This window comes from Lissotriton helveticus, chromosome 6 (genome assembly GCF_964261635.1).
Source record: "Lissotriton helveticus chromosome 6, aLisHel1.1, whole genome shotgun sequence".
In the NCBI taxonomy this organism is placed as follows: domain Eukaryota; kingdom Metazoa; phylum Chordata; class Amphibia; order Caudata; family Salamandridae; genus Lissotriton; species Lissotriton helveticus.
The window spans coordinates 1,590,860,004-1,590,886,888 of record NC_136067.1 but is presented as its reverse complement, the minus strand read 5'-3'; the positions used below and the strand labels follow the sequence as shown (position 1 = coordinate 1,590,886,888).

The following is a 26,885-nucleotide window of genomic DNA, read 5'->3' as shown; positions in this document are numbered from 1 at the left end:
ACCAGCTTGTCTGGGTAGATATTAAGGTACAGAGGCTTGGATAACAAAGCCTAAAGCACATTGACCCTCCGGGCAGATGTTACTGGCACTAAGAATGCGGTCTTGATGGTGAGGAGCCTGAGAGGAATGCTGTGCAGTAGCTCAAAGGGAGCGTACATCAAAAATGCAAGGAAGATATTGAAATCCCACGGAGGCATAATGAAGGTCGAAGGTGGAAACGTGTTGCAAACCTTTCACAAACCTATTCACCACAGGAAATCTGAACAAGGATGACTAATCTGGCAACCCCAGGCAGGCTGAGATTGCCGAATGACAGCCATTTAAGCGGCCCAAAGCAGAGCCCTGCTGGGTAAGAGAAAAGAGAAAGGATAAAGAAAAGAACCGGAGAGAGGGGAGACAAAGAGTTGGGGAAGAATGAGGGGTCTTCTCCTGACCCAATTGTGGTTCATTAACCACCTCTGCAGATCTTTTGCAGTTCCCTCTGAGATCTGAAACATTTCAGAGAGATTCCCCTGACGAACGAGTTACTTACCTTCAGTAACAATGTATCTGGTAGACACACAGTCTAGCCACAGATTCCTTAACTTAGAATATTCCCCAAGCGTCAGACTGGATCCGGAAAACTTTTTCCCCAGCAGTACCTCTGCACGCCGGGGGTGGCATCGCCCAGCTCCGTCCTGACATCGTTTTACCTTAGAATAGATACCCAAGCATTCCTCCCCAGAGGAGGGTCTGCAGACCAATTTCACATGAGGAAGTCCTACAGGACCGAACAGGAAAATTACTCATCCCTATGGACTTGACTGTCTTGACTGTCCAGACAATAGTGTTTAGTTAACATGTGCCAGGAAGCCCACGTTGCTGCCTGTCAGATGCCTAGGACAGGAACTCTGCGAGCTAACACAGTAGTGACAGCCTTAGGTCTGGTGGAATGAACATGCAAATCCTCAGGGGGTTGCTTCTTAGTCAATGCATTGCAGGCTGTGATACAGAGTACGATCCATCGAGCAATAGTACCCTTCTGTACAGCCCGTCCTTTCTTCAATCCCACAGTCCACTAGGAGTTGGTCTTCCACCTGGAGCTCTTTCGTGCGGTCAAGGAAGAACGACAATGCTCTTTTTGGATCTAGATGGTGAAGTCACTCCTCTTACTTGGAGGGATGAGGCGGAGCATAAAAAGTAGTCAGAGCGATTGTTTGGGCTACGTGAAGGGGAGCGACTACTTTCGGAAGAAAGGAAGCTTTCATACCAAGCACCAGTTTGTCTGAGTAGATGTGAAGATAAGGAGGCTTGGATGACAAGGCCTGAAGCTCCCTAACACTCCAGGCAGATGTTATTGCCACCAGGTAAGCCGTCTTGATAGTAAGGAGCCTGAGAGAACCGTTATGTAAGGGCTCAAAGGGAGCGCACATCAGGAATGTCAGGACCAGATTAAGGTCCCACTGAGGCTTACTGAAAGGAAAGGGATTGCAGAAAGATATCCCTTAACAGTGCACAGAGCAGAGCCCTGATGGACAAGGGAAAGTATGAACAGGAGAACCGGAAAAAGGGGGCAGAAGGGAATCAATAGGTCCTTCTGTACCCCATGCCACAAATTTTGCTAAACGGCAGCCGTAAACAATCATCGTAGAGGGACGCCTGGCTGCCAAGATAAAGTTGCAGTCCACAGGAGGAAGGTTGAAAGCGGTCAACAGTTGCCACTCAATATCCAGGCAAGAAGGTGGAGCATTGACCGGTTCGGGTGGAGAACCCTCCCCCGCTGCTGCGACAGAAGATCCTCCTGAAGGAGCAGCCTGATCAGAGGACCGATGGCCATTCTCAATAGCTTATTTACAACAAGGGGTGGTGATGGACAGAGTCTCTGAATTAAGCAGAGTACTCTCACCCAGTCAAGAGATCAGGGCTAGATCCAACACCGTTTTTTAGCTCATTGCACCATCCCAGTTTCAGAACCTGGCTGTATGCAAATTAGTCTGTCCCTGGCCCAGTGCATCATGGGAACAGGGCAGACCAGACTACAAAAGCCAATTCTTACACTGGGAAGGAAACAAGCTTCCGGGGACCGGTTTCTGGCATTACAGCCGTCTTCGGCCCGGCTTGCTTGAATCCTGATGGTGCAATGAGCAAGGGACTCACATCTGAGAATACCCTTACACGCTTAGGGTGGACAAAATTATTTACAACAAGGGGTTGAAGCGTGGAAGGGTATACTCAGACATGAGTCCCTTGCTCATTGCACCATCAGGATTCAAGCAAGCCGGGCCGAAGACGGCTGTAATGCCAGAAACCGGTCCCCGGAAGCTTGTTTCCTTCCCAGTGTAAGAATTGGCTTTTGTAGTTTGGTTTGCCCTGTTCCCATCATGCACTGGGACAGGAACAGACTAATTTGCATACAGCCAGGTTCTGAAACTGGGATGGTGCAATGAGCTAAAAAACGGTGTTGGATCTAGCCCTGATCTCTTGACTGGGTGAGAGTATTCTGCTTAATTCAGAGACTCTGTCCCTCACCACCCCTTGTTGTAAATAATTTTGTCCACCCTAAGCGTGGAAGGGTATACTCAGACATGAGTCCCTTGCTCATTGCACCATCAGGATTCAAGCAAGCGGGCCGAAGACGGCTGTAATGCCAGAAACCGGTCCCCGGAAGCTTGTTTCCTTCCCAGTGTAAGAATTGGCTTTTGTAGTTTGGTTTGCCCTGTTCCCATCATGCACTGGGACAGGAACAGACTAATTTGCATACAGCCAGGTTCTGAAACTGGGATGGTGCAATGAGCTAAAAAACGGTGTTGGATCTAGCCCTGATCTCTTGACTGGGTGAGAGTATTCTGCTTAATTCAGAGACTCTGTCCCTCACCACCCCTTGTTGTAAATAATTTTGTCCACCCTAAGCGTGGAAGGGTATACTCAGACATGAGTCCCTTGCTCATTGCACCATCAGGATTCAAGCAAGCCGGGCCGAAGACGGCTGTAATGCCAGAAACCGGTCCCCGGAAGCTTGTTTCCTTCCCAGTGTAAGAATTGGCTTTTGTAGTTTGGTTTGCCCTGTTCCCATCATGCACTGGGACAGGAACAGACTAATTTGCATACAGCCAGGTTCTGAAACTGGGATGGTGCAATGAGCTAAAAAACGGCGTTGGATCTAGCCCTGATCTCTTGACTGGGTGAGAGTATTCTGCTTAATTCAGAGACTCTGTCCCTCACCACCCCTTGTTGTAAATAATTTTGTCCACCCTAAGCGTGGAAGGGTATACTCAGACATGAGTCCCTTGCTCATTGCACCATCAGGATTCAAGCAAGCCGGGCCGAAGACGGCTGTAATGCCAGAAACCGGTCCCCGGAAGCTTGTTTCCTTCCCAGTGTAAGAATTGGCTTTTGTAGTTTGGTTTGCCCTGTTCCCATCATGCACTGGGACAGGAACAGACTAATTTGCATACAGCCAGGTTCTGAAACTGGGATGGTGCAATGAGCTAAAAAACGGTGTTGGATCTAGCCCTGATCTCTTGACTGGGTGAGAGTATTCTGCTTAATTCAGAGACTCTGTCCCTCACCACCCCTTGTTGTAAATAATTTTGTCCACCCTAAGCGTGGAAGGGTATACTCAGACATGAGTCCCTTGCTCATTGCACCATCAGGATTCAAGCAAGCCGGGCCGAAGACGGCTGTAATGCCAGAAACCGGTCCCCGGAAGCTTGTTTCCTTCCCAGTGTAAGAATTGGCTTTTGTAGTTTGGTTTGCCCTGTTCCCATCATGCACTGGGACAGGAACAGACTAATTTGCATACAGCCAGGTTCTGAAACTGGGATGGTGCAATGAGCTAAAAAACGGTGTTGGATCTAGCCCTGATCTCTTGACTGGGTGAGAGTATTCTGCTTAATTCAGAGACTCTGTCCCTCACCACCCCTTGTTGTAAATCATTCTCAATAGCTTGGCATACCAGACTCTCCGTGCCCAATCCAGAGCCACAAGGATGACTTGTGCCCAGTTGTTCCTGATAATCTTGAGAACTCTGGGCAGGGGTGGTATGGGCAGAAAGAAGCACAGGAGGCCTGAGCTCCACTTGAGATGAAAAGAGTCTCTGAGCAAGAACCACCTTGGAAACTCTGGGGTGCAGAACTGCTGACACTGCAAGTTCTCGGCGGTGGCAAACATCTAATCTAGGCTCTCCCCACTGCTGAAAGAGACCTTGCACCACCTCCGGATGGAGACACCATTCGTAATCCGCGAGGAATCTTCGGTTGAGTTTTTCGGCTCTGGCTTTCAAAGAACCCATCAAGTTTTGAACTATCAGGGATAGGCCCTGCTGTTCCAGCCACATCAGAGATGCAGGGCCTCTTGACAAAGGGTCCATAACCCCACCCTGCCATGTTTGTTGCAGTACCACATGGCCGTGGTAGAGCAGATGTTCACGGACAACATGTATGGAGGATAGAAAGGCTTCCAATGCCAATCAGATTGATGTGGAGTCCCGATTCCGCCGGAGACCAGAGTCCTCTGATATCCACCTCTCCCAGATGGCTGTCCCATCCCAGGAGAGACGCATCTGTCACTACTGTGAGATCTGGTTGGGGAAGGGAGAGGGGTATGCTGCAGACCCAATTGCGGTTTGTTAACCACCACTGCATATCTTTCGAAGTTCCCTCCGAAATCTGGGCCATGTTGGAGAGATTCCCCTGATACTGCGTCCTCTGGAACTTCAGGTTGGGATCTGAAGTTTCAGTGGACGCAGAGCCCGTGTATGCCAATGGGCAGGTGTCACCAGCAGGAAGCAGGAGTCCATGAGGCCCTGCAGCTTCAGAGTCTGTCTCACTAAACCCCAGGATAGAGGCCAAAACATCCGAATGTATAGCCTGAATATTCTGGACTTTGTTCGGAAGGATAGGCCCAAAACTGCTCCGTGTCCGGAACAACTGCGATTAAAGGGAGCTCCTGAGAGGGAGTCAGGTGTGACTTCGCCACTTTGACAGTGAATCCCAGTGAATGCAGGAGGTCTGCAGTAGTCTGAAGGTTGGAGAAGACAGCCTGGGGTGAGCCCGCCTTCAAAAGCCAGTTGTCGAGATAGGGGGCAGACTGGCACCCCTGATCTCCGCAGATGAGCTGCAATCACTGCCATCAGATAGTGAACACCTGAGGGGCACTGGTGAGGTCAAAAGAGAGCACAGCGAACTGAAAGTGCTCATAGTTCAACATGAACTGCAACTAACGCCTGTGTGCAGGCAGGACAGAAATGTGAAAATAGGTGTCCTGAAAGTCCAATGCTACCATGCAGTCTCAAGGATCCAGAGCAGACAAGACCCTGAGCAAGGGTGGGTATCCTGAATTTTTCCTTCTTGAGCAAGAAATTGTGAGAGTGCAGGTCAACGATAGGACAAGGGCCTCCATCCTTATAGGGCACCAGAAAGAAGCGGGAATAACAACCACAAACTTCTTCTCGCATCAGCACTCTCGCTTTGGCTCCTTTGGCCAAAAGAGCAGTCACTTCCTGGCGGAGAAGAGATAGGTGGTCCTTCATCAGCCTGTCATAAGTGGGCGGCATTGCAGAAGGGGTAGTGCCAAAGCTGAGGGAGTAGCTACAATCTGCAAAACCCACCTGTCCAATGTTATGGACCGCCAGTAGGGCAGAGGATGGTGAATCCTGCCACCCGCTGGGTGCCCATGATGAGAAACGGGCAGAGTAGGAGGATTTGGAGGCCGTGGCTGCTGGGGGTGGAGGACTGATCTGACCACTGACCACCAGACCCACAGGATCAGTAGGTACCGCGTCCACGGCTGGGCGGGTAAGGACTCCGCTGTACACCCCTTGCGTTGGCGTGTAAGGCAGATTGACAGTGACGAGAGGCCATGGAAATGCCCAAGGACCTAACCGTAGCCCTGCTAACCTCCTGCGCCGAATCTGCTTTGCCCCGGTAGAGACAGGAACCATCAAAGGGCATGTCATGAGTGATGACTGGACATCCCCAGGAAAGCCATTAGGCCTGCAACCAGCCATGGCACCTCAGGGCCATGTTGATAAAACAGCTCTTTTTTCTGCCTACTGAGTCGGTGGTGTCTGATCCACATCTAATGGTGAACTTAGCTGCATCCCTCCCGTCTGTAACAGCCTGGCACAGGAGGGACTGGGCCTATTAAGGGACCATAGGCAGCACCTGTGGCATTTTATCCTACAGAGCATGGGCATAGCGGCCCAAAAGGCATCCGGTGTTCACTGACCGCAATGCCAAGCTGGGGGAAGAAAGCATATTCATGCCTAAATTGCCCAGTCTCTTGGATTCCTGATCCGGCGGGCGGTTGGGAATGCACCAGGATTAATGTGCAAAGTGGAGGCTTAGACAATTAAGCTATCCGGGGTAGGGTGTTTCATGAGGAACTTGGGGTCCCCTGGAGTGGGGCGGTGGCGGCGGGCAATTGTCCTGTTCACAGGAGCCCATGAGCTGGGCATGGACCAGGTCCCAAGCAGGTCATCAGTAGGCGCTTTTAAATTTTTTTTTTTAGGTACTTTACTGGGCATACCACTGCCACTCCAGACGGGTCCATGCCTTGGGGACGAATGTGAATGGCTCATTTCCTAGACACCCCCTTCCTCCCTATCGCAGACCCATTACTCTGTAGAGATGAGAAATGCTTACAGTTATGTAGTATTATGTGAAATTGTTGTTTTATTTCCTACTTCTTTTATCCTTCTACAATAGCGGTTGTAACATGTAAACAAGGCCCTGTATAATACCATTGATGTTTATAGTTACTACAGTGCATTGTCAGGATGACTATTTGCTTTTGATTGCTATTTTGACATGTATTGTGACCATACCCTGGAAAACTCAATAAAAGATATTCAAACAAAAAAAAAATCACTAGGCGCTTTTTTGACTGGGAGAAGCGATTCAGAAGAAGACACTCCCGGTTGAAGCGCTTCCACCAAGACATTAGTCTTGAACTCTGGGACCTACTCGACTCAACCTCCCCAGACGTCGCCTTCCTGACGGAGACCTGGCTGAACCCCGCCTCGGCACCTGACATAGCCATAGCCGTCCCGGAAGGCTACAAGATCACCCGCTAGGACCGCACCAACAGAGCGGGAGGAGGAATCGCCATTGTCCACAGGAACACTCTCGGAGTCTCGACCAACACCGACGACACCCTCAGGACCACCGAACACCTGCACTTCCAGATCCACACCGACCCCAACACCACCCTCAGAGGAACCCTCATCTACAGACCGCCCGGACCCCGACCACAGTTCAGCGACTCCATCGCCGACTTCGTCAGCACACACGCCCTCGCCTCCACGGACTACATCCTCCTCGGGGACCTGAACTTCCACCTCGAGAACAATGACGACACCAACTCCACCACCCTGATCGACAACCTAGCCAACCTCGGACTCAGACAACTCGTCACAACACCCACCCATTCCGCCTGTCACACACTTGACCCCATCTTCTCCGCAAGCCCCCATGCCTCCTTCAACCATACCACCGAACTCAACTGGACCGACCACCGCTGCATCAACTTCACCTTCAAGAAACCCAACAAGCACCACCGCACCCAACATATGCCTCACCGCTGCTGGAGCAAAGTCACCGAAGACCAGCTAACCACCACCCTCGCTCAGAGCCCACCCGCCGACCACAACCTCAGACAGTGGATCAACGACTGAGCCAACACCCTCGGCCCAGATCAAGAAACCCTCCAACAATCATACCAACAAGAAAGCCAGCTGGTTCACTGAAGACCTCCGTGCCTCCAAGCAAACCTGCCGAAAGCTGGAGAAGATCTGGCACCGTGAACAAACACCGGACAGCCACGCCGCCCACAAGAATGCCACCCACAGACACCATCACCTCATCAGATCCGCCAAAAGGGCCTCCTTCAAAGACCGCCTAGACAACAACGCGCACAACAGCAAAGAGCTCTTCAACATCGTGAAGGAACTCTCCAACCCCAGCTCCAACACCAATGACGTCCCACCCTTGCAAGACCTGTGCGACTCGCTGGCCACCTTCTTCCACCGCAAGATCACAGACATCCACGACAGTTTCAACGTCACGACTGCCCCGACAACCACTGAGACCTCCACCACCACGACCACCATTCGCACCAACCGCCTGCTCTACTGGACCAACATCAACGACGATGACACCATCAAGCTCATGAACACCATCCTCTCCGGATCTCCGTCAGATCCATGCCCACACCACATCTTCAACAAAGCCAGCACATCCATCGCACCCCATCTCCGGAAAGTCATCAACACCTCCTTCGAGACACCAACCTTCCTGGAGAGCTGGAAGCACGCCGAGATCAATGCCTTACTCAAGAAACCCAAGGCGGACCTCAAGAACTTCCGGCCCATCTCCCTGCTCCCGTTCCCGGCAAAGGTCATCGAGAAGACCGTCAACTATTAACTGACCCGCTACCTCGAGGAGAACAACATCCTGGACCCTTCCCAGTCCGGGTTCTGCAGGAACCAAAGCACCGAGACTGCCCTAATCGCCGCCACCGATGACATCAAGTCCCTGCTGGACAACGGAGAAACGGCGGCCCTCATCCTCCTGGACCTGTCAGCCGCCTTCGACATGGTCTGTCACCACACACTACGAACACGCCTCCACAACGCTGGGATCCAAGAGAAGGCCCTGGACTGGACCACCTCCTTCCTCTCCGGCAGAACACAGAGCGTCTGCCTTCCCCCATTCCGCTCCGAAGCCACCGAGATCATCTGCGGCATACCCCAGGGCTCATCCCTCAGCCCAACTCTGTTTAACATCTACATGGCACCGCTCGCCCAAGTCGCCCGTCGGCACAACCTCAACATCCTCTCCTACGCCGATGACACCCAGCTGACACTATCCCTCACCAAGGGCAGTTGCTGAATGGATGAGGAACAGCCGACTGAAGCTGAACTCTGACAAGACGGAGGTCCTCATCCTTGGATCCAACCCTTTGGCCTGGGACGACTACTGGTGGCCGAACTCACTGGGAACCGCTCCAACACCCACCGACCACGCATGCAACCTAGGGGTCATCCTCGACTCCACCCTCTCCATGACTAAACAGGTCAACGCCGTCTCCTCCTCCTGCTTCAACACTCTCCGCATGATCCGTAGGATCTACAAGTGGATCCCCACTGAAACGAGAAGAACAGTCACCCAGGCCCTTGTCAGCAGCAGGTTGGACTATGGAAACGCCCTCTACTCAGGAGCCCCGGCCAAACTCCTGAGACGGCTCCAACGCATCCAGAACGCCTCTGCACACCTGAATCTCGACATCCCTCGCCGCAGCCACATCACACCCCACCTGAGAGACCTGCACTGGCTCCCGGTCAACAAGAGGATAACCTTCAAGCTACTCACCCACGCACACAAGGCACTCCACAACACCGGACCAACGTACCTCAACAGACGACTCAGCTTCTACACCCCCACCCACCAGCTCCGCTCCACCGACCTTGCCCTTGCTACAGTCCCCCGCTTCCGAAGTGCGGCCTCAGGCGGCAGATCGTTCTCCCACCTCGCCGCCAAGACCTGGAACACCCTCCCCATCCAACCACGGCAGACCCAAGACCTGCTGACCTTCAGAAAACTCCTCAAGACCCGGCTTTTCGAGCAGTAGCAGCATTCCCCACCCCAGCGCCTTGAGACCCTCACGGGTGAGTAGTGCGCTTTACAAACGATATGATTGATTGATTGATTTACTGTCACCGAAGACAAGCTAAAGTCCCGGACCTCAGCCACCCTCGCACCACCATTGCGAATGAAGCTCCCACCTCTGTAGCCATGCTAGGGGGAGAAGGCATGCCAGTATATGGAGAAGTGTCCATTCCACTGGCTTCACCCAGATTCCCACACTAGTCTCCAAGGAGTCATAAGGCTCATATTCTGCAGGGTCCAGCGACCCCTTCCATTCCTCCCCGAGTCCTAACCCATATGAATAGGGCTAAGGCTTCGGCCTGTAAGGCATGGTTCCAGTCGGCGCCGGAATCTGGTGACACCCCTCTGGCGACTCCCCTCTGGCTCCGTGTCAGAGTCAAGGATATTAACGGGGATGGCGCTGCCGGTGGGCACCTGTGGTGCCGGGAGCATCGGCCTCATGCCGTCCACTGGGGGAAGGTCGATATGGCACGAACCGCACCGATCCGGATCCAGCTGCGGATCCTGGAGCCTGACTGGCACCGTAGCCACTGGCGTGGATCAGGTATGGGCACCTCCGAACATGCGGGGGCCAAAGACACTCAGGAGGGAACAGCCCACCCAAATATCAGGTGCATATTCTCATAAAAATCTCTCACCTGGGCAAGAGTCGCTCCAGCTCCCGGAAACTCGGGAGGCATGGAGCCGACCCAGGTGCTGGCTCAACCGTGGAGCCAGCCATCGAGTGACGCTCCCACGTCTCGTCAACTGACGAACAATGTGAAGCCGAAGCAAGCTTTATACTACTTCTTGTGGTGGAACTTAGCCAAATGGCCTGACCACTTCAAGTGTGACAATCTTCTTGCACTCCGCACCCGCGACCTTCCTATCGACCTGGATCATGGCATCGCACGTCGAGCCGTCAGGAGATTGAGGGATCGCTCCCTCAAGGCCGTTGGGTGCGTGGCGCAGCAATCGGAGCAGGCCTTCAGGTCGTGGTCGTGCTCAAGGCACCAGAAGCGCACACAAGGGGCGTGTCAGTCACCGAAATCGAGCAGTGACAGGCACCGCAAGGCTTGAAGTCGGCCTTTTTAGATGACATTATCCTGCCATATCAGGATAAAAAAATGACCTCAAAACACTGACAAAACGTTGGAAAAAATAGTAAAAAATGAACTAGGAGTAGCTCTTCCTGGAACGTCGCTGACTGGCTCGGAAAGAAAAGAACTGACGCCAGGGCACTGGGTTGGCACCTATATAGGCATCATGGAGGTCACTTCCGGTGCGGATAATGCTACCCGGAGCTGAACAACACCACCTACCACTGCACAGGTGTACTGCTCAAGAAACATTTACGGATCCAGTCTGCCACCTGAGAATAACTCTAAGGTACGGAATCAGCGGCTAGAAGTCTCCATCAGATAATACTGTACTAAACACAGAAACATTGCTGTTTTTATAAGGCTACCAAACATTTGTAGCCTGATGATTTGTGATGCTTCATGGAGACCAATGCTAACTGTATAGTGAGCCATTGCAGAACAGGAAGTAGAAAGCAACAAACAAAAAAGGGAGTCTTTCTGAGAGGGATGTAAGCAGATGGAGCAAGACGTTCTCAATTGGCTCCGAGACAGCTCCACTGGTGGTTGTAGTGTTGTGGAACTATGTGTGTTGGGATCCCTGCAGGTCTGGGTGAACTGAGTAGAGGAAGTACTTAACTAGTTAGGAGATGCTAAGGTGTGGTTATTAACGGGTATGATCTAATCGGAGAACAGAACATGATTGTATGCGAAGGAATAAAGACATACAATCCAGAGCTCCATGTGTGGAGTATTCAATTGCATGCAACCGGGCTGGGAAGGATGCTACAGGGGTGACTGTCCACCAGAGATGACAGCTCTACGTGTGGATGCATGCGCTTGCACACACCCACTAAATTCCATTGTGCCTACATATAGGTGTAATCATTTCATCCTGCTATTAGTCAGTGATTGAGAGAGAATAATTTTATATTTTGAGCCACAGCAGAGATATGTTATCTTGATTACTATATACATATTACATAGATTTTCCTCTCTATGCACAGATTGTCACAGATTGCCAAAGGACATGGTACTAAACAACTCACTTTGGGCACTACACTGACAGCTGGGTGGCTACAAGACAGCTTGTCTTATTTTGCCTCTATTCTCACAGTTGGGGAGAAACGGATTTCTTTATCCACCAACCCCAACCCTACCTGCCAAGTCTGGTTGTTCCTTTCAAAGAGATGGACATGGGATTGATACCACACACTCAAATGCACCTGGTGTGATAAGGCTGCCAGTCAGGTCTGACTGGGAAATGGTAGAGCACAATCTGAGGGAGGAGTTCCATTTCTCTTTTTAACTCTTAAATTGAGCTAGGTCATGTGTTTATTTAAAGGGAAGTCCACCCGCTGAGAGATATATCAACATCTCTAGCTAGGTTCTTGCACTGGTCCACATCCTAAAAATTGTTGAGGGAACATAGATATGCAAAAAGGCACTATTTGCCTTAGATTTAGACACTGGTTTGACTAGTGTATTGTTCATTAAATATATACTGGACATAAGGAAACGCAGTTTCTAGTGAATTTATTTAATCTTAAAGAAGGACTCTATAGTTTCCCTTTAATAATAAGTGTGAAGGTACTTTTCTGCTTCGCTTCTTCTCTTCCAGTATATATTCTTGCCACAAGGGACCCTCTTTGTAATAACTCGTGCTAATCTCGTCCTAGAATGATGAGGTGTAACTCTTTCTCAAGGATGGGGCACCTTCATCTTCTGCTTTTTATAGTCCATCCCAGCTACAATCAAGGAAACAGATGCAGCTCACTTTTCATCGTCGATGGAGGCTCTCCAAAATGTAGGCTATATTAGGAGGAAAACACTATTGAGCACAAGGGCATTCTCTGTGATACCGAGTACCAAACGAACATTATCTGGGTTTAATGTACTAACACAGACAGCATTAGAATATTAGAGTGAGCTGTGGGAGGAAGCCAGCCGGAGAGGACATAGAGGACATTAGTAGTAAAGTAGTCCCTCATGTAGATCTAGTTATGCACTTGAGTGGAAGCGGAAAGATACAGCCAATAATGTTAGGTGAGAGATGAATACTCCACTGAGCAAAGACAACATGATTACCAAAGTCTCACGCCAATTTCCGGTAGAGATTGGTTGAAGGAGTCCAATGCTTGAAAGGGGTGCACCCAAAGCCCACTCTATGTATGTTGGAGATAGGTCAGTTTAACAACTGCGCTGTCAAAACCGGTCCTGTAGGAACGCATCAGGACAAAGCTGATTTAAAGTAGAAATTAAAGGTTACCACCGCTCAAACATCTCCTCCAACCCCCAATGCGTTATACAAGGTGATCAGATGGACAAAATGTCTCATGTTCTATTGAGCAAAATGTCTCCTGGAGTTCCAGGATGATGAATAGACCGATACTACCAACACATGCTTAAGGCAGAGTCCTCATTCTACAGAGTACCTGACTGCCTCCTACTCTAAAGATGGCGTCTTGATTTATAAATTTGAAAGTGTTGATAGGAGGGAACGTTATTGCTTCTGGAAAGCTGCAGATATTTCAAACCGATTGTAAAGCGATGATTTGTTATTAGAAAAGAGTACTTTAAACAAAATAAAACTTTTATTAAACAGAAAAGAGTAGTCAGCGCGAACATTCTAAGGGTTCTGACTGGCTGACACCAGCTCAGCTTTCTATATGGAGTGCTAATGCACACTGTGTATGTATGTAATGACTGTCTTTCAGATACACCTGGCACTGCTCTGATGCCTTGTTGTGTAGAGCTGTACTACATAAAGAACTTTTTTTCAATGACAATACTCTTCTTTGCGCAGAAACTCACTTCTGTACTAATTGGAAGAACAGCAGCACAGAAATGCAGCGGTAGATACATAAGTAAATCTTGGCTGCTGACAGGAGTGCTGCAATGGAAGAGCATGTAGTCAAACCAGCACCAGCTGTCCAACTCCCCAAACCCATTTGTGGCATTCTACTTATTTATTTATTTATTTGAAACGTTTTATAAAGTGTGAACAAGACCCAGACGGGTATCAGACCGCTGTACAAAATAAACTAATGTTGACATGAGGAAACAGCATGAGTATAATACAATACATACTGCTGAGCTCAGTTCCTATGAAAGAAGTGCAGGAGTTGAAATCAGCACTCAAACTTCCTGCTAGGCAACGTAAAACATTCTCTACGAGTTCCGACTGCAGTGCAAACAAAATTTGCTAGTGAAAAAAGAAACCAGGTTTAACTCACCTGAGATTGAGCTACGGTAAATATGTGTTTTATTTCTCTAAAACAGCCCTTTCACTTGCTCAGTTTCTGGGTCCAGATCAATATCGTAGAAACAGGGCCTAGTGGGCAGTCCGGGCATAGTACTCATCTGTGGGAATGCAAAAATCATGAAAATTATTGAAAAAGACCAAAAGTCACAGTGGAAAACAAACTTAATCACCAGAAGTTACATAGGAAAGTAATAATTTAGTATCAACAACAATAGCAGCAGACATTGGGAAAGGAGATTCCAAATACTGGACTGGGCAACGTATGTGGGATTTTATTATCCAAAGCAAGTCCAAATGTGCGTTGCATAGTGTCCCAAAGTAACAAAATTTTTTGCTATGTACTGTTTCGTGTTATTTTGTGTCAACTGGGCCTTCTATGGGTGATGCATGGGCGTACCCATGCAACCATCCATGGGTTTTGACGAAAATCTCCGATTTACAAGCATTAGTAGAGAGGAATTTGTGGCAAATCTTACAACTCAGGCATAACTAGGAGAAATGTTTTTATATCTCATTTGTCTGACTTGGCATGTGTGCTGTATTTTACAGCACAGATACAAAGTGGGAAAAGCCTTAAAGCATAGTTTTTGTACTGGAAGTTACAACTTCTGGTACAAAACCTAAGCTTCAAAGAACGCACACACCCTTGCACCATGGCGCAATGGAGTATGAGTTGGCGTGTGGCTGCCAAAAGTGCACCAACGCACAGGCAAAGAAACAATGCACCATATCTTAAGTGTGCTCCATTTTTTATTACACTAATAGAGAATAATAGAGCATTATACACTATTACAATAAAGTAAAACGGGCTGAAAATAAGGAATGCGGAGCCTCTCCTCTGTTCTTGGCACAGATTCTGCCACCTATGTGGCCAGGGATTGCAAAGGCACTGCCAGGGGTCACGACCCCTAAACGACGTGCATACTGACATTGAATGCAGGTTAAGCTTGCTGCATACATCAATTGCTTGAATAGTTCAGCCAGCCTTCATTCAGAAAGTCAGCCATGTTCTTGTTTGATGAGAATCAGTGCTACCTTGGGCTTTACATCCAAACCGTTTCAAAGTGCGCCAAGGCCCTAGACGCATACTAAGGGATAGTGATTTTATACAGCGGGAATCTAAAGTACTGTAAATGTCTAAGCGGAAACGCTTGAGAGGCCAATAAGCATTCCCAGTTGGGTAGAACTAAGAAATGGCTTGGTTAGGAAAGAATGTAGTATCAGGAAAGGGCCACTTTGGCTTAATATTCACTTTTCGTTCTCCCTTGATTGCACCTGGCATGCTATCAAAGTTTGGGTCAATAAAACTACAAACACAATCTGGCTAAAGTGCACAATGTGAATAATTATATCTGGCAGATTTATAGTATGATGCATCGACTTTTTTGTTGTATTGAAATATTTTTTTTTATCTCAACAGAGATATACTTTACTTTTTTGCTGGCAACTTTGCAAAAACATGTCATGAAATCATAGATTCATCTAGATCAGGGCTTTTTGGCAGTGCTTTGTGCTGAGACAGAGTCTGACTTGTATCCAGAATAAGTAAAATGCTCCATTGGGGCCTGTATATAACAGACTGATGAACAAGTGCAGCAGAGTGCACGAGGAAGACTGCTTCACTTCCCTGGATCTAGCATCAGGTTTTGGCAGAGCCTGCGGCAAACACAGTTTGTGACTCAAACCCTTTGGCCCACTAACTTGTACCTCTCCCATGCAACAAAATTAAAATAATGTTTTAAATAGAAGAGTTGCAAAAGGTAGCACACACCCCACAGTTAATAAACTGCTTTTTACTTAATGCATAAACACAAAGTCGTGGTAATCAGACATGTAGTTTGTTTGGTTTATTGTCAGGGGCAAAAGAATATCCGCGGGAAAAGCGTTACGTAAGTTAAGTATTTTGTTCTTCTAATGGATACTTCCAACCTCAAATTCCTCACCCTGTGCATATATACCAAAGCAGTAAATCCCCAGGAGGTGTGTCTGGGAAATGGTTTTAACTAAAGTCCTGCAGGATCAAGCAGGCAAAATACCCATCACTATAGATCTGACTGTTTAGACCGTAGTGCTTCATGAAGAAGTCAACTGATGCCCACATAGCTGCCTCACAAATATTTAGGACATGCAATGCAGTGGTAGCAGCCTTGGCCCTGATGGAATCGGCCCATTAGGCTCCCTGGAAGCTCCTTCAAGGCTGCTTCTTAGCCAACACATAGCAGATCTTAGGTCGTCGATTTCTGCAACACCTTGTCCTCCTTCACCCCAGAGAACCCCACAATGTCCATCGTCCACCCAATGTTCTATGGTATGATCGGTATAATGTTTGGGTGCCCTCTTGGAGTCCATAAAATGGAGTCACTTCTCTTTTGAGGGATTAAGGGATGATGAGGAGGAGCAAAGAAGCATGATGGCTTAGTCAACGTAAAATGGTAGGGATGCAGCTCGATTCCTTAACACTAGTTTGTCCAGATAAAAAGATGGTAATGGGGGGCTGGACCGAAAGGGCTGGCAATTCACGTGCCTGTTGTGCAGATGTTATCGCTACTAGGAAGACTGTTTTAAGGGCGAGTAGGCACAATGGACAGCTGTGCACCGGTTCAGAAGAGGTAGACATTGGAAATGTAAGGGCCAAATTTAAGTTCCTTTGTGGCATAATGAAGGACGTAGGTGGAAATGTGCTGTAAACCTTTCAGAAAACACATCCAAACCGGTGATTTTAATAAGGACCGGCAGTCTAGCAAATGTAAAAAGGCAGAGCGACCAAAAAGGAACCTTTAACTGTGCGCACAGCAAGACCTTGCCAGGCTAAAAAGAATTCAAACACATTCAACAGTTTTGCCTCCAATAGGTTCAACTGACGGACACAGCACCAAGCCACAAACTTGTCCCAGTGGTCAGCATACAAAGATTTCAAAGACGGATGACTGGCTACCAAGATTACATCAATTACCTCATGAGGAAAGTCAAAGGCAATCAACTGTTGCTGTACAATCTCCACACATGGAGGTGCAGGTTGCACAGGCTTGAGCGCAGGACCCTGATCTGCTGTTGTGACAGGAGATCCTCCCGAAATGGCAGCCTGATAGAAGGACGGATGTTCAAGCCCGGAAGCTTGAGACACAATACTTTTCTGGCTCAATCCCGAGCCATGGGGATGATTTGGGCCTCGTCGCTCTTGATCCTCAGAACTCAGACCAGAGGTGGCAGCAGCCGAAAGGCATGCAGTAGTCCTGTGCTCCATTCTAGGCAGAATGCAACTCAGTAAACCTTCTTGGGAACTACAGCATGCAAAAGTGCTGACATGTGCTCTCGGCAGTTGCAAAGAAATCGAACCATGGTTCTCTTCATTGTTGGAAGATACCCTATACCCCTCAGTGTAACTGTCATTCGTGACCATGCAGGCGCCGCCAGTTGAATGAATCTGGTGTTTAAAGAGTCCTCCAGGTGGTGTACCACCAGGGAGATCCCCTGATGAGTCAGCCAATTCAAAAGGTGGAGAACCACTGGGAACAAGACTCAGGACCCCACATCACTGACTGTTGCAGTATCGTATCACTGTGGAGTTGCCAATAAGAATCTGCACCAGACATTCTTTGATAGGAGGCAGGAAGGCTTTCAGAACCAAGCAAATCACCTGCAACTCCAACAACTTGATGTGAAAGTGGGTATCTGCCAGAGACCAGAGCTATGATCACCACCTCTTCCAGATGCTGTCCCAAACCCAGTGCAAACCTATCTGTCACCAATATCAACTCTGGGTGGTGAAGGGAGAGAGGTCTGCCGTCAGTCCATCTCAAGTCTAGCAGCAAGCAATGCAGATCTTTTGCAGCCTCCTCAAACACCTGGATGAAATGTGGCAGTTTCCCTTGGTGCTGGGCCCATTGAGACTTCAGGTCCCACTGTGAAGCTGTCATGTGCCACCCAGCAAGGTCGGCAAGCAGGATACAAAAGGCTAGTAGAGCCAAAGGCCTCAGCGTCAACCTCACTGAGATCCAAAAGAGGCTGAAACATCGGGATCATAGCCTGAATGTTCTGGAGTTGGAGATCTAGAGGAAAGGCTTGATGGTGTACCACATCCAAGAAGGCTCTGATGAAGGGGAGCCTTTGCAAAGTAGTCTGGTATAATTTTGTCAGGTTGATTGAGAACCACAAAAATGTAAGGAGGTACGCTGACATCTGGAGGTGATCCAACAGCCAGCTGTCGAGGTATGGGAAAATCAGTACCTCCGATGATGGGCAGCAACCACAGGCATCACCTTTGTTAACACTCAAGGAGAACTGGTGAATACAGAAGGGAGCACATTAAAGTGCTCATGGTCCACCGTACACCGCTGGTATCATCCGCAGGACGGAGATGTGAAAATAACTATCATGCAGGTCCATTGCTACCATCCAATCACCAGGAATCCACGACGGAGAGAACACATGCCTGGCTGAGCATTTTAAACTTGTCCTTGGGCCAAAAGCCATTGAGACAGCACAGATCTAGGAGGGGATGCAGGCCTCTGTCTTCCTTCAGTATAAGGAAGTTGCGGGAATAACACCCAGTCCATTCTTCCATTTGCTTGTGTTTGGGGCCATCTCTCAGTCACAGAAGATGTTGGGCCCTTCTAGTGTTCATAGTGTTCCATACTTTAACTGCACTATTTCCCTGAATGCAAAATGCACTTTATGTTTCAAAGATCAAGCTCACAAGGGACATTCAGATTACTGTGTGTATTCACTGGTGTGTCACACAGTATCGGAATTCCAAAACCCTCTGCCACTCTCATGACTAAGCGTTCTATGTGCCTATTATATATTATGAGAGTCAAGTGCTCATAAGGAGTAACTAGGATATCCAACTACAGGGCACACCTACTGGCATCCCTTGGACCCCAGTGGTAAATGATCATACACATTATGTATTTTTACCAGTAACGGTTTATTGCCAAAAGACCCACACATGTCGAATGTACTACTATCCACATTCCTTTAAGGTTAGCCCATCATCATTGTCCAGTAAGAGATCGCCCAGATAACGTCACAACCTTCACTAAAGGGGCAGACTTGAGCATCTTACACTTATGTACCAGCATCACCCTATCCTAGGAAACCTAAAGGCGCAAAAGACAATTGCAGAGGAAATGCGCAACAACAATATGTGGCAAATGAAAGAGAAGTTGGAATATGAAACAATAGTCTTTCTGCAGTGTGTGCTCAAGCCCTCTTCATTGAGGAGGAGCACACAAGTCCAGAAAGTTACGCTTGCATTCCCAAGGCATCAAACGTCCAAAAAACTCTAAGCTCTAAATATGCGAGATTTGATTGCCTAAGATGGTGTGGGTTATCCTTTTCAAGACAAAGTTGGCCACAAGGGAGAGAAGCCAGCACTGCCCTGAAAAGGTGTACCGACCTGAGAAGAGCGCAACTAATACACATTATTTCTCAACGTGTAAATCACAAGTGCATTAAATCACAACATTTATAAAAAACGGAAGAAAAAATCTGAGCACTTACCAGGGATGGGTGGAAGTCACGGATTTTTATTCCGTGGAATTCTGTGGAGTTATCTATAAACCCTGCGAGATTCTGCGAGCGGCGGAATTCTGGCCTGTCGCGCTTATTTTTAGCACCCGGAGCTTGTCCCACATTGCTAAATTCGCATGAATAGCACCACATGGAGTGCCAGATGCCACTGCTTCTTTTTGATGCTCAAGTAGATTTTCTATTTGAGCTGCAGCTTTTGGAATGCTTTGTCAATGTCTCACTGTCTAACTGGAAGGATACAGGGAAGGCCACATTCAAAGCATGGTTCAACTGGGTCACCTTCCTAAGGGAAGCAGACAACATAACGAAAAATCAAACACCACAAGTTGGACGCAGCAATGAGATGTGGCTCTCCCTGGACAAATACCTTGCCTCACAAAAGCCGCCGTGAATGCACCTCTTGGCCCTACACAGACCCCGCCTCCCCCCCCGCCCCCCCCCGCAGCATAACCAGTCTGCAAAATCTCGCTGGCCACACAACCTCTATTCACCGTACCTGTGTCCGTCCTTTCTCTCACTCCCTCTCATCTCTGTCCTACTTACCTCTACACACGATCTTTTCCGACTATAGGGGGCAACGCATCTTACCGGTATGTTAAGACAAGAACTCAAGCAGCCGATGTATAACCCGCTCACATGCGCCATAACTAAGCCGTATGTATTATTACCGATACGTAGGTTTACAATGACCAGTGTTGCCTTCGATCGGCTTACTCTGTACTGTTTTGTAAAAACTTCTCTAATAAAATCTTTTGAAATAAAAAAAGGAAAACTCTGCACTCCAAACAGAGCGATCAAAACTACGCAAGCTCTGCTAGAGGAGCAGAGTTTACCGCCCATCCCTATCACGTACACACCCTAAGCTGAAACTAAGGGAGACGTTTGAGAACTTTCAAGTGTGCATTACTGACATGATGCGACACCTGGAGAAATGAATAACGAGTCATGTAGCTGAGCACCAGCGAATCCGTATGAATTCATGTTAATACTTACGTTTTTAGTAAGTTTCATTTTACATCCTGCTTGCTGGCAATGCCGGACCAACAATTAAATCTAGCATTACAGTTTAAAAAGAAAATAACAATACATTAATGCTCGCTTTGGTGCCATCTTCTACAGAGATTGCTAATGCAGAAGGGAAGGCATCATACTGTAGACATTCAAATGAATAATGTTATGGATTTTGCACAATATCATCATACTATAATAATGCAACACAGTTTTAAATAAAGTTTCTTTATTGCATTTTATGGGAAAACAGCAAGATGGATTCACAAACCCCCTCAAGGGCCCCCCTGCCCCCCAGTCCGAAACCGCTGTTGTCCTCCGCATACACAGTTTCAGTGCATCATCCTCAATAAATCGAAAGGTATATACAGCCATTTAGCCAACAACCCGTAGTCGGGCAGGCGTCGCTTCACCACATCAGTTAATTATTCTACCATTAAGAGACACTCTGCAGAGCCAGTCTGTACAATACGAAGGGATCTCCTTGAGTTCTAACCCTTCCACTCCCGTCATATAACACAACCATACCCTATTCGTGTGCGGTGTCATCAGTGCCCTCTCTGCTCGCTAAGTATGTGTGGTACAAACCCCAGAAATTCTTAGGCCTACTGGTGGGGGGTTGCAGTTCGCTATAATTTTCAGATTGTGTACAACAATAAAGCATGTCATGCGCCCAGCGTTTTAGCGTTGGAAGCGGGCCTCTCATCCAGCAACAAGCCAGCACTCGGCGGGCAATTGGCAGGCCCATGTCTACTAGACGTCTAACCGCCCTAGGCAGTTTTTTAGTGTACCCTAGCAGGGCTACCAGGGGGTCAGGCGTAATGACTACCTCCGTCAGCTCACTTATGTCAGCGAATATCTTTTCCCAGAAATTCCAAACACCGGGGCACTGCCAGGCGAGATGCAAAAAGTCAGGTTCTGGGGCGCTACATCTCTCACAATGAGCAGAGTCTCTCAACCCATATCTGCAGAGTCGAGCTGGAGTGTAGTATACACGATTCAAGAATTTGAAGTGGATCAGCTGATGTCGGCCATTGAGTGAAACTTTCTTAGTGATAGTGCAGCAGTATCGCCAGGTGTCATCGTCTAGTATAGGGTCCAGGTCAGTCTGCCATGTCAATCGTGCCTTAGTGTATGGGTATCTCGTGCTTGTCTGCGTTAGCTTGTATAGACTGGACAGCAGCTTCCTGGGCGAAGCTGTTTTAATTACATGTGTTAGCTCAGGGACCTCCGGAGGCTCCGCCATGTCGCCACCCAGTAAGTCACCCAAAGCGCTGCACACTCTGTGTAATTGGAATCGTGTTAGAAGTGGGGGCGTTTCACAGGCTCCCAGTGCTTGCTCCCAGGTCTTCACCACTCCTCCAACGAACAGATCACCCGCCGTATTTATGTTCAGTTTATGTAAGGCAGTGACTACTCCCTTTTCCGTGAGCGGGGGCAGCCATCTGGCCCAGTCTATCGGCATCACCAGTGAATATAGCAACGCACCGTTTTGCATCTGTAATAGGCTGTGCCATGCATGATTAGTGGCTGTTAATGAGTCTAGTACACCCGTTCTGCGATCTAGTGGTCGGAAAATCGTGTGTTGGAGTGTATCCGGGTCAGCAAAGAGAGTCTTCATGCGTACATGTGGGATGTTACGGTCTCCATGCAGCCAAGTGTGTAGATGTGACGCCTGGGCTACTCGGTAGTATGCCTCCAGGTCCGGGGCACTAAGCCCCCCCATCGAGTACAGCATAGTGAGTGTCGTCCATCGGACAAGAGGTTGTCCGCCCACCCAGGCTAACTTTATCATCTGTTGTTGCAGCCGTGCAAAGAACGATCTGGGGAGAACAATTGGTAGGGTCATGAACAAAAACAAAAATCTGGGGAGCACAACCATTTTCATTATGGATATGCGCCCCATTAAGGACAGCGGGAGCTTGCTCCAATTTATCACGTCATCTTCCAGCTTGCTAAATGCTGTGCCATAGTTGGCTCTAAAGAGGATGTCCGCATCTGTGTGCAGCTGTATCCCCAGATAACGCACCGCGTCTGTGGTCTATTGGAGGGGGTATTCCATTGGCGCTGGCTGCATGATCGGCGTAAGCGGGTAGGCCAGTGACTTGGTCCAATTGACCCGCAAGCCAGAAAGCGCCCCAAATCGGACCACTTCCCTAAGTACTGATGATAGATTATTATCAAGGTCGCGTACATATAGCAGGGTATCGTCTGCGTACATTGACACTATGATCTTATAGCCGGGAATCCTATGCCCTCGTTTCCGTGGTATTCTCGAAGCGGACATGCCAGTGGTTCTGCCACCAGGGCATATAGGAGGGGCAAGAGGGGGCATCCCTGCCTAGTCCCTCTGCTAATGGGAAAGGAGTCCGTGACCAGATCTCCCAAGCGTAGCCGCGTCCTCGGCTCGTGATATAACGCCCCTAGCATTTGTAAGAATGGCTGCCCCAGGCCCATGCGCTGCAGTACTACGCGCATGAAAGGCCACTCTACGGAGTCAAAGGCCTTCTCCATATCTAGGAATACAGCCAGCGCCTTTCTGTCAGGTCTCACATGCTGGATCACCCCCAGAACCGTTCGTATGTTGTAGACTAGGTTTCTGCCGGGGATAAATCCTGCCTGGTCCGGGGCTACCAGACCACCAGCAAGGAGCGCCAACCAGGTGGCTAGTACCTTGGCAAACAGTTTGGTATCGACGTTTAACCGCGACAAGGGCCGATATGCACTCGTCATGCGGTTTTCCCGGCTTCAAGATGGTAACCAGAAGTGCCTCCCTCATAGAATGCGGCATACTGCCCTCTACGCAAATGTCATCAAATAGAGTCGATAGGTGTGGGAGCAGTTGGTCCTTTAAGGTTTTTGTAAAAGCCCGCAGTGAGACCGTCGGCACCCGGAGCGCTGCCCGATTTCATGCTGGCTAGCGCGTCTAGAATCTCATCCTTTTCTATAAGTTGCATGAGGAATTCCCTATCAGAGTCAGACAGTGCGGGGAGGTCAATGTGGCCTAGGTAATCATGAATTTCCTCTTCCATATCACCGCTTTTGAGGAGTACAGGTATCCTCTAAAGACCTCAGCTATTTCCCTTTCGTCTGTAGTCGGTTCTCCCTCTGGGGTGTTCACTACCGTGACATGTTGGCGCCGTCGTGCTCCCTTCATGAGGTTGGCCAGCACCGCACTCGACCGCTCCCCTTCGCCATATACCCTGGCAGTGGAGTATTTGCTCATGTGTTTGACCTCCCTGTCTGCCTCATCATGATACTCCGCGAGCAGGGTCTTAATCTCTTCCCCCACAGTGTCGTCCGCAAGACCGCACTGCCTGCGCTCCAACTTATCTAGTTGTTCCTCAAGGTCCGTCAACCTCCGCCGAATGGACTTAAGTATGCCCGAGTGCTTTGATATTGCAACTCCTCGGATATAGACCTTGAAGGCCTCCCATACTACCTGGAAGCTATCGGCGAGCCTATGTTGTGTTCGAAAAATGTATCTATGGCCTCAGCCAGCTCTCCCCTAAATACTGGGTCCAGTAGAGAATTAGGCGGGAACCTCCACGTAAAGGGCGGTACAGATTTACCTGGAATGCGCAATTCTAGCAGCACTGGTGAGTGATCAGAGAGAGTTCTGGGCAAAACCCTGCAGTCTTTTATTCGGTCTAAGTGGGAGAAGGAAGCAAGCCAGTAGTCTATCCTAGTGTGGATATTGTGATATGCAGAGTAGTGCGTGTACCCTCCCTGGTGTGGATTTCGTGATCGCCATACATCCCCCAATCCCAGACAAGTTATTGCACTCTTCAGCTCTAGTGCAGCAGCAGTGGGCCTGCGAGCAGGGCCGGCTGACCGGTCTAGGGTCGGGTCCATAGCGAGGTTAAAGTCACCCCCCCAAAGTAATAGGCTTCTCTTATCAACTCGCTTAACCTTGGCAGCGAGGGTCTTGTAGAATTCCGTCGAGTCAAAGTTGGGGCCGTAGGTATTTACAACTGTAAAGTCTACGGCAGGGCCGTGACACCTAGATATCAAGAATCTGCCATCAGCATCCATCTCCAGTGTTTGTATCTGTAGTTTGGACTTAGGGTTCACCCATGTCAAAACCCCTCTGGAGCTAGAAGTAAACCCCGCTGCCGAGATGTTACCTTCCAGCCCCCTGCATCTAAGCATGTGACTGTGTGTAGGGAGGTGTGTTTCCTGAAGCAGGGCTACATCTATGTGTTGGCGCTGCAGGTAACTGAGGACCTTCCTGACTTTGCGGTGGTCATTCAGGCCACGAACATTCCAAGTGATGGCTTTTAGTCTAGGCGTGTGCATAGTACTCATAGAACTCTCGCGGTATCGGTGTCAGCCATTGTGCAATACGGTAATGTATGTATGTAGCAGTTCTGTAGCAGTGTAAGCCAAGGACGTAAAGTGCATAGTCAGACTGGGCAAGGCACCAACAAGTATGTAACAAATTTCTCTCAAATCTAGCAGAACTCTCTGTTGTTGCGGTGAATCCAGTGTGTCCCCCCCATTTAAGCAAGGATAGACCCTCGCCTTAGCCTCCCCTCCCCCTTAGCTGACCAACCACAACTCGGCCACTCACTCCCCCCAGTACCCCACCAGCCCCCTCCCACAGCAGACCAACCCCAACTTGGCCTAGCATGTAAATGTCTCCCTCCCAGTACTTCCCTAGGAAACTCAGAAAATCCCAAAGGGGGACCAACAGTGCTCACTGCGCAAGGGCCGAGGTTGCCAGGTGTATCAGTCCTAACTTCGACTGTTCCCTGCGCAAACATCTCCTCCGTCGCCAACGCCAAAGTCAACCATCCCAACGCTAGCCGTCAGGGTATTGTGTGATTACAATAACATATCTTCAAGTTGGTGCACACACCGCCCGGAATGCCCTAAATCAAGTCCAACAGGCAATCTGTGCTAGCTTAAAATTTGCAAACAATAGCTTATCAAGCGCAAACAACTTAACCGTGGCAGCAACAGGTAAATCAAAACATTCTCACCAATAGGTCGAATCTTCCGGGCTCCCACGGTCCCCCCCTCATCGTCACGGATGCCGCGCACTCAGGTGAGCAGATGGTACGTGCAGTATTGCCATGCTCCTAGTCCAGAACAGGGTGCCCATCCAACAGTCCGGTCTCCGTGCAGGGTAAAACCCCTATTTTGTGTATAGATCGTAGTCCTGTTTATCCAGCTGGCTGCAGTCTTCCACATCGCCGTTCTGGCTCCTGGGGCTGCCCCTGCGTTCCTTTGTCCATACTTTGAATGCTTTGTGGAGATCCTTTGGGTCCGGGAAGATGTGCGAGTGGCCCTGCCGATTGATTCTCAATTTTGCTGGATACAGCATGGCGTAATCCAGTCCGAGGTCCCGGAGTTGCCTCTTGTAAGGAGCAAAGTGCCTTCGTTCTTCTTGCACCTTCGCAGTGAAATCCGGATATAAGGAGATGTCGGATCCCTCAAATTGCAGCGTCTTTTTTCCCGCGCTATCCGCAGGGCCGTGTCTCTGTCTCTGTAATTCAGTAGCTTGGCGATGATTGGCCTCGGGGGATCCCTCTTCCTTAGACAATAGCAGGGTCAGTAAGCTTCAGGCTTTGTCATCCAAGCCTCCATACTTGAACATCTACCCAGGCAAACTGGCCCTACGAACTAGAGCTTCCTTTCTGCTGCAAGTCGTCACTCCCTTTTGTGTATTCCAGTTCATCACCCTGCCTCTTTTTTGTGCTCTGCCTCATACCTCTAAAGAAGAGGAGCGACTTCACCGCTGATTCAAAAAGAGCAGTCTCTTTGTACCTTGACCGCACAAGAGAGTTCCGAGTGGACGACCAACACTTTGTGAGATATGTCGGAGCGAAGAAGGGAAAGGCCTTGCAAAGGCTGACCTTCTCCTGATGAATCATGTTTAGCATTAGAATCTACTATGCATAAGCCAAGAAGCATCGCCATAAGGGCTTACAAGCTCATTCCACCAGAGCCAAGTTTGCAACCACTGTATTAGCATACATAGTCCCAGTCCTGGACATCTGCCAGGTAGCCCGTGGGCCTCTCTGCACATGTTTACAAAAACTGCTTCCTGGACAGTCAAGTCTGTGGGGATGGGCCCTTTGTCCGTTCGGTCCTGCAGGACTTTTTGGTGTATTTGTTTTGCAGACCCACCTCTGGGGAGGTATTGCTTGTGTATCTAGTCTAAGATAGGGAATCTGCGGCAAGAAGTCTCTATTAAATGAACACGTTTCTTAGCTTCGATAACGCCGTATCTGATAGAAACTCTGTCTAGCTACAGATTCCTTACTGACCCATCCCTCCTCTGTGCTTTGCAAACGGATTTCTCCTGGTGTGGAAGGTCACGAAAAAAACTTGACGTTGGCTGCCTGGGGTGGCACCTATGTAGGCACT

The 26,885-nt window shown here is 48.9% G+C and overlaps 1 protein-coding gene across 2 annotated transcripts in view; it reads right to left on the bottom strand.

Annotated features, from left to right (window-relative positions):
• The window catches only part of MTHFD1L (methylenetetrahydrofolate dehydrogenase (NADP+ dependent) 1 like), a 1,218,839-nt gene that overhangs the window by 46,797 nt on the left and 1,145,157 nt on the right, over positions 1 to 26,885 (bottom strand). For both annotated transcript variants that reach the window (XM_078649387.1, XM_078649386.1), the window contains exon 27: positions 13,942 to 14,068. In XM_078649387.1, coding sequence (XP_078505513.1) covers positions 13,979 to 14,068 — 90 coding nt within the window. In that variant the 3' untranslated portion in view covers positions 13,942 to 13,978. The remainder of the gene's footprint in view (positions 1 to 13,941; positions 14,069 to 26,885) is intronic.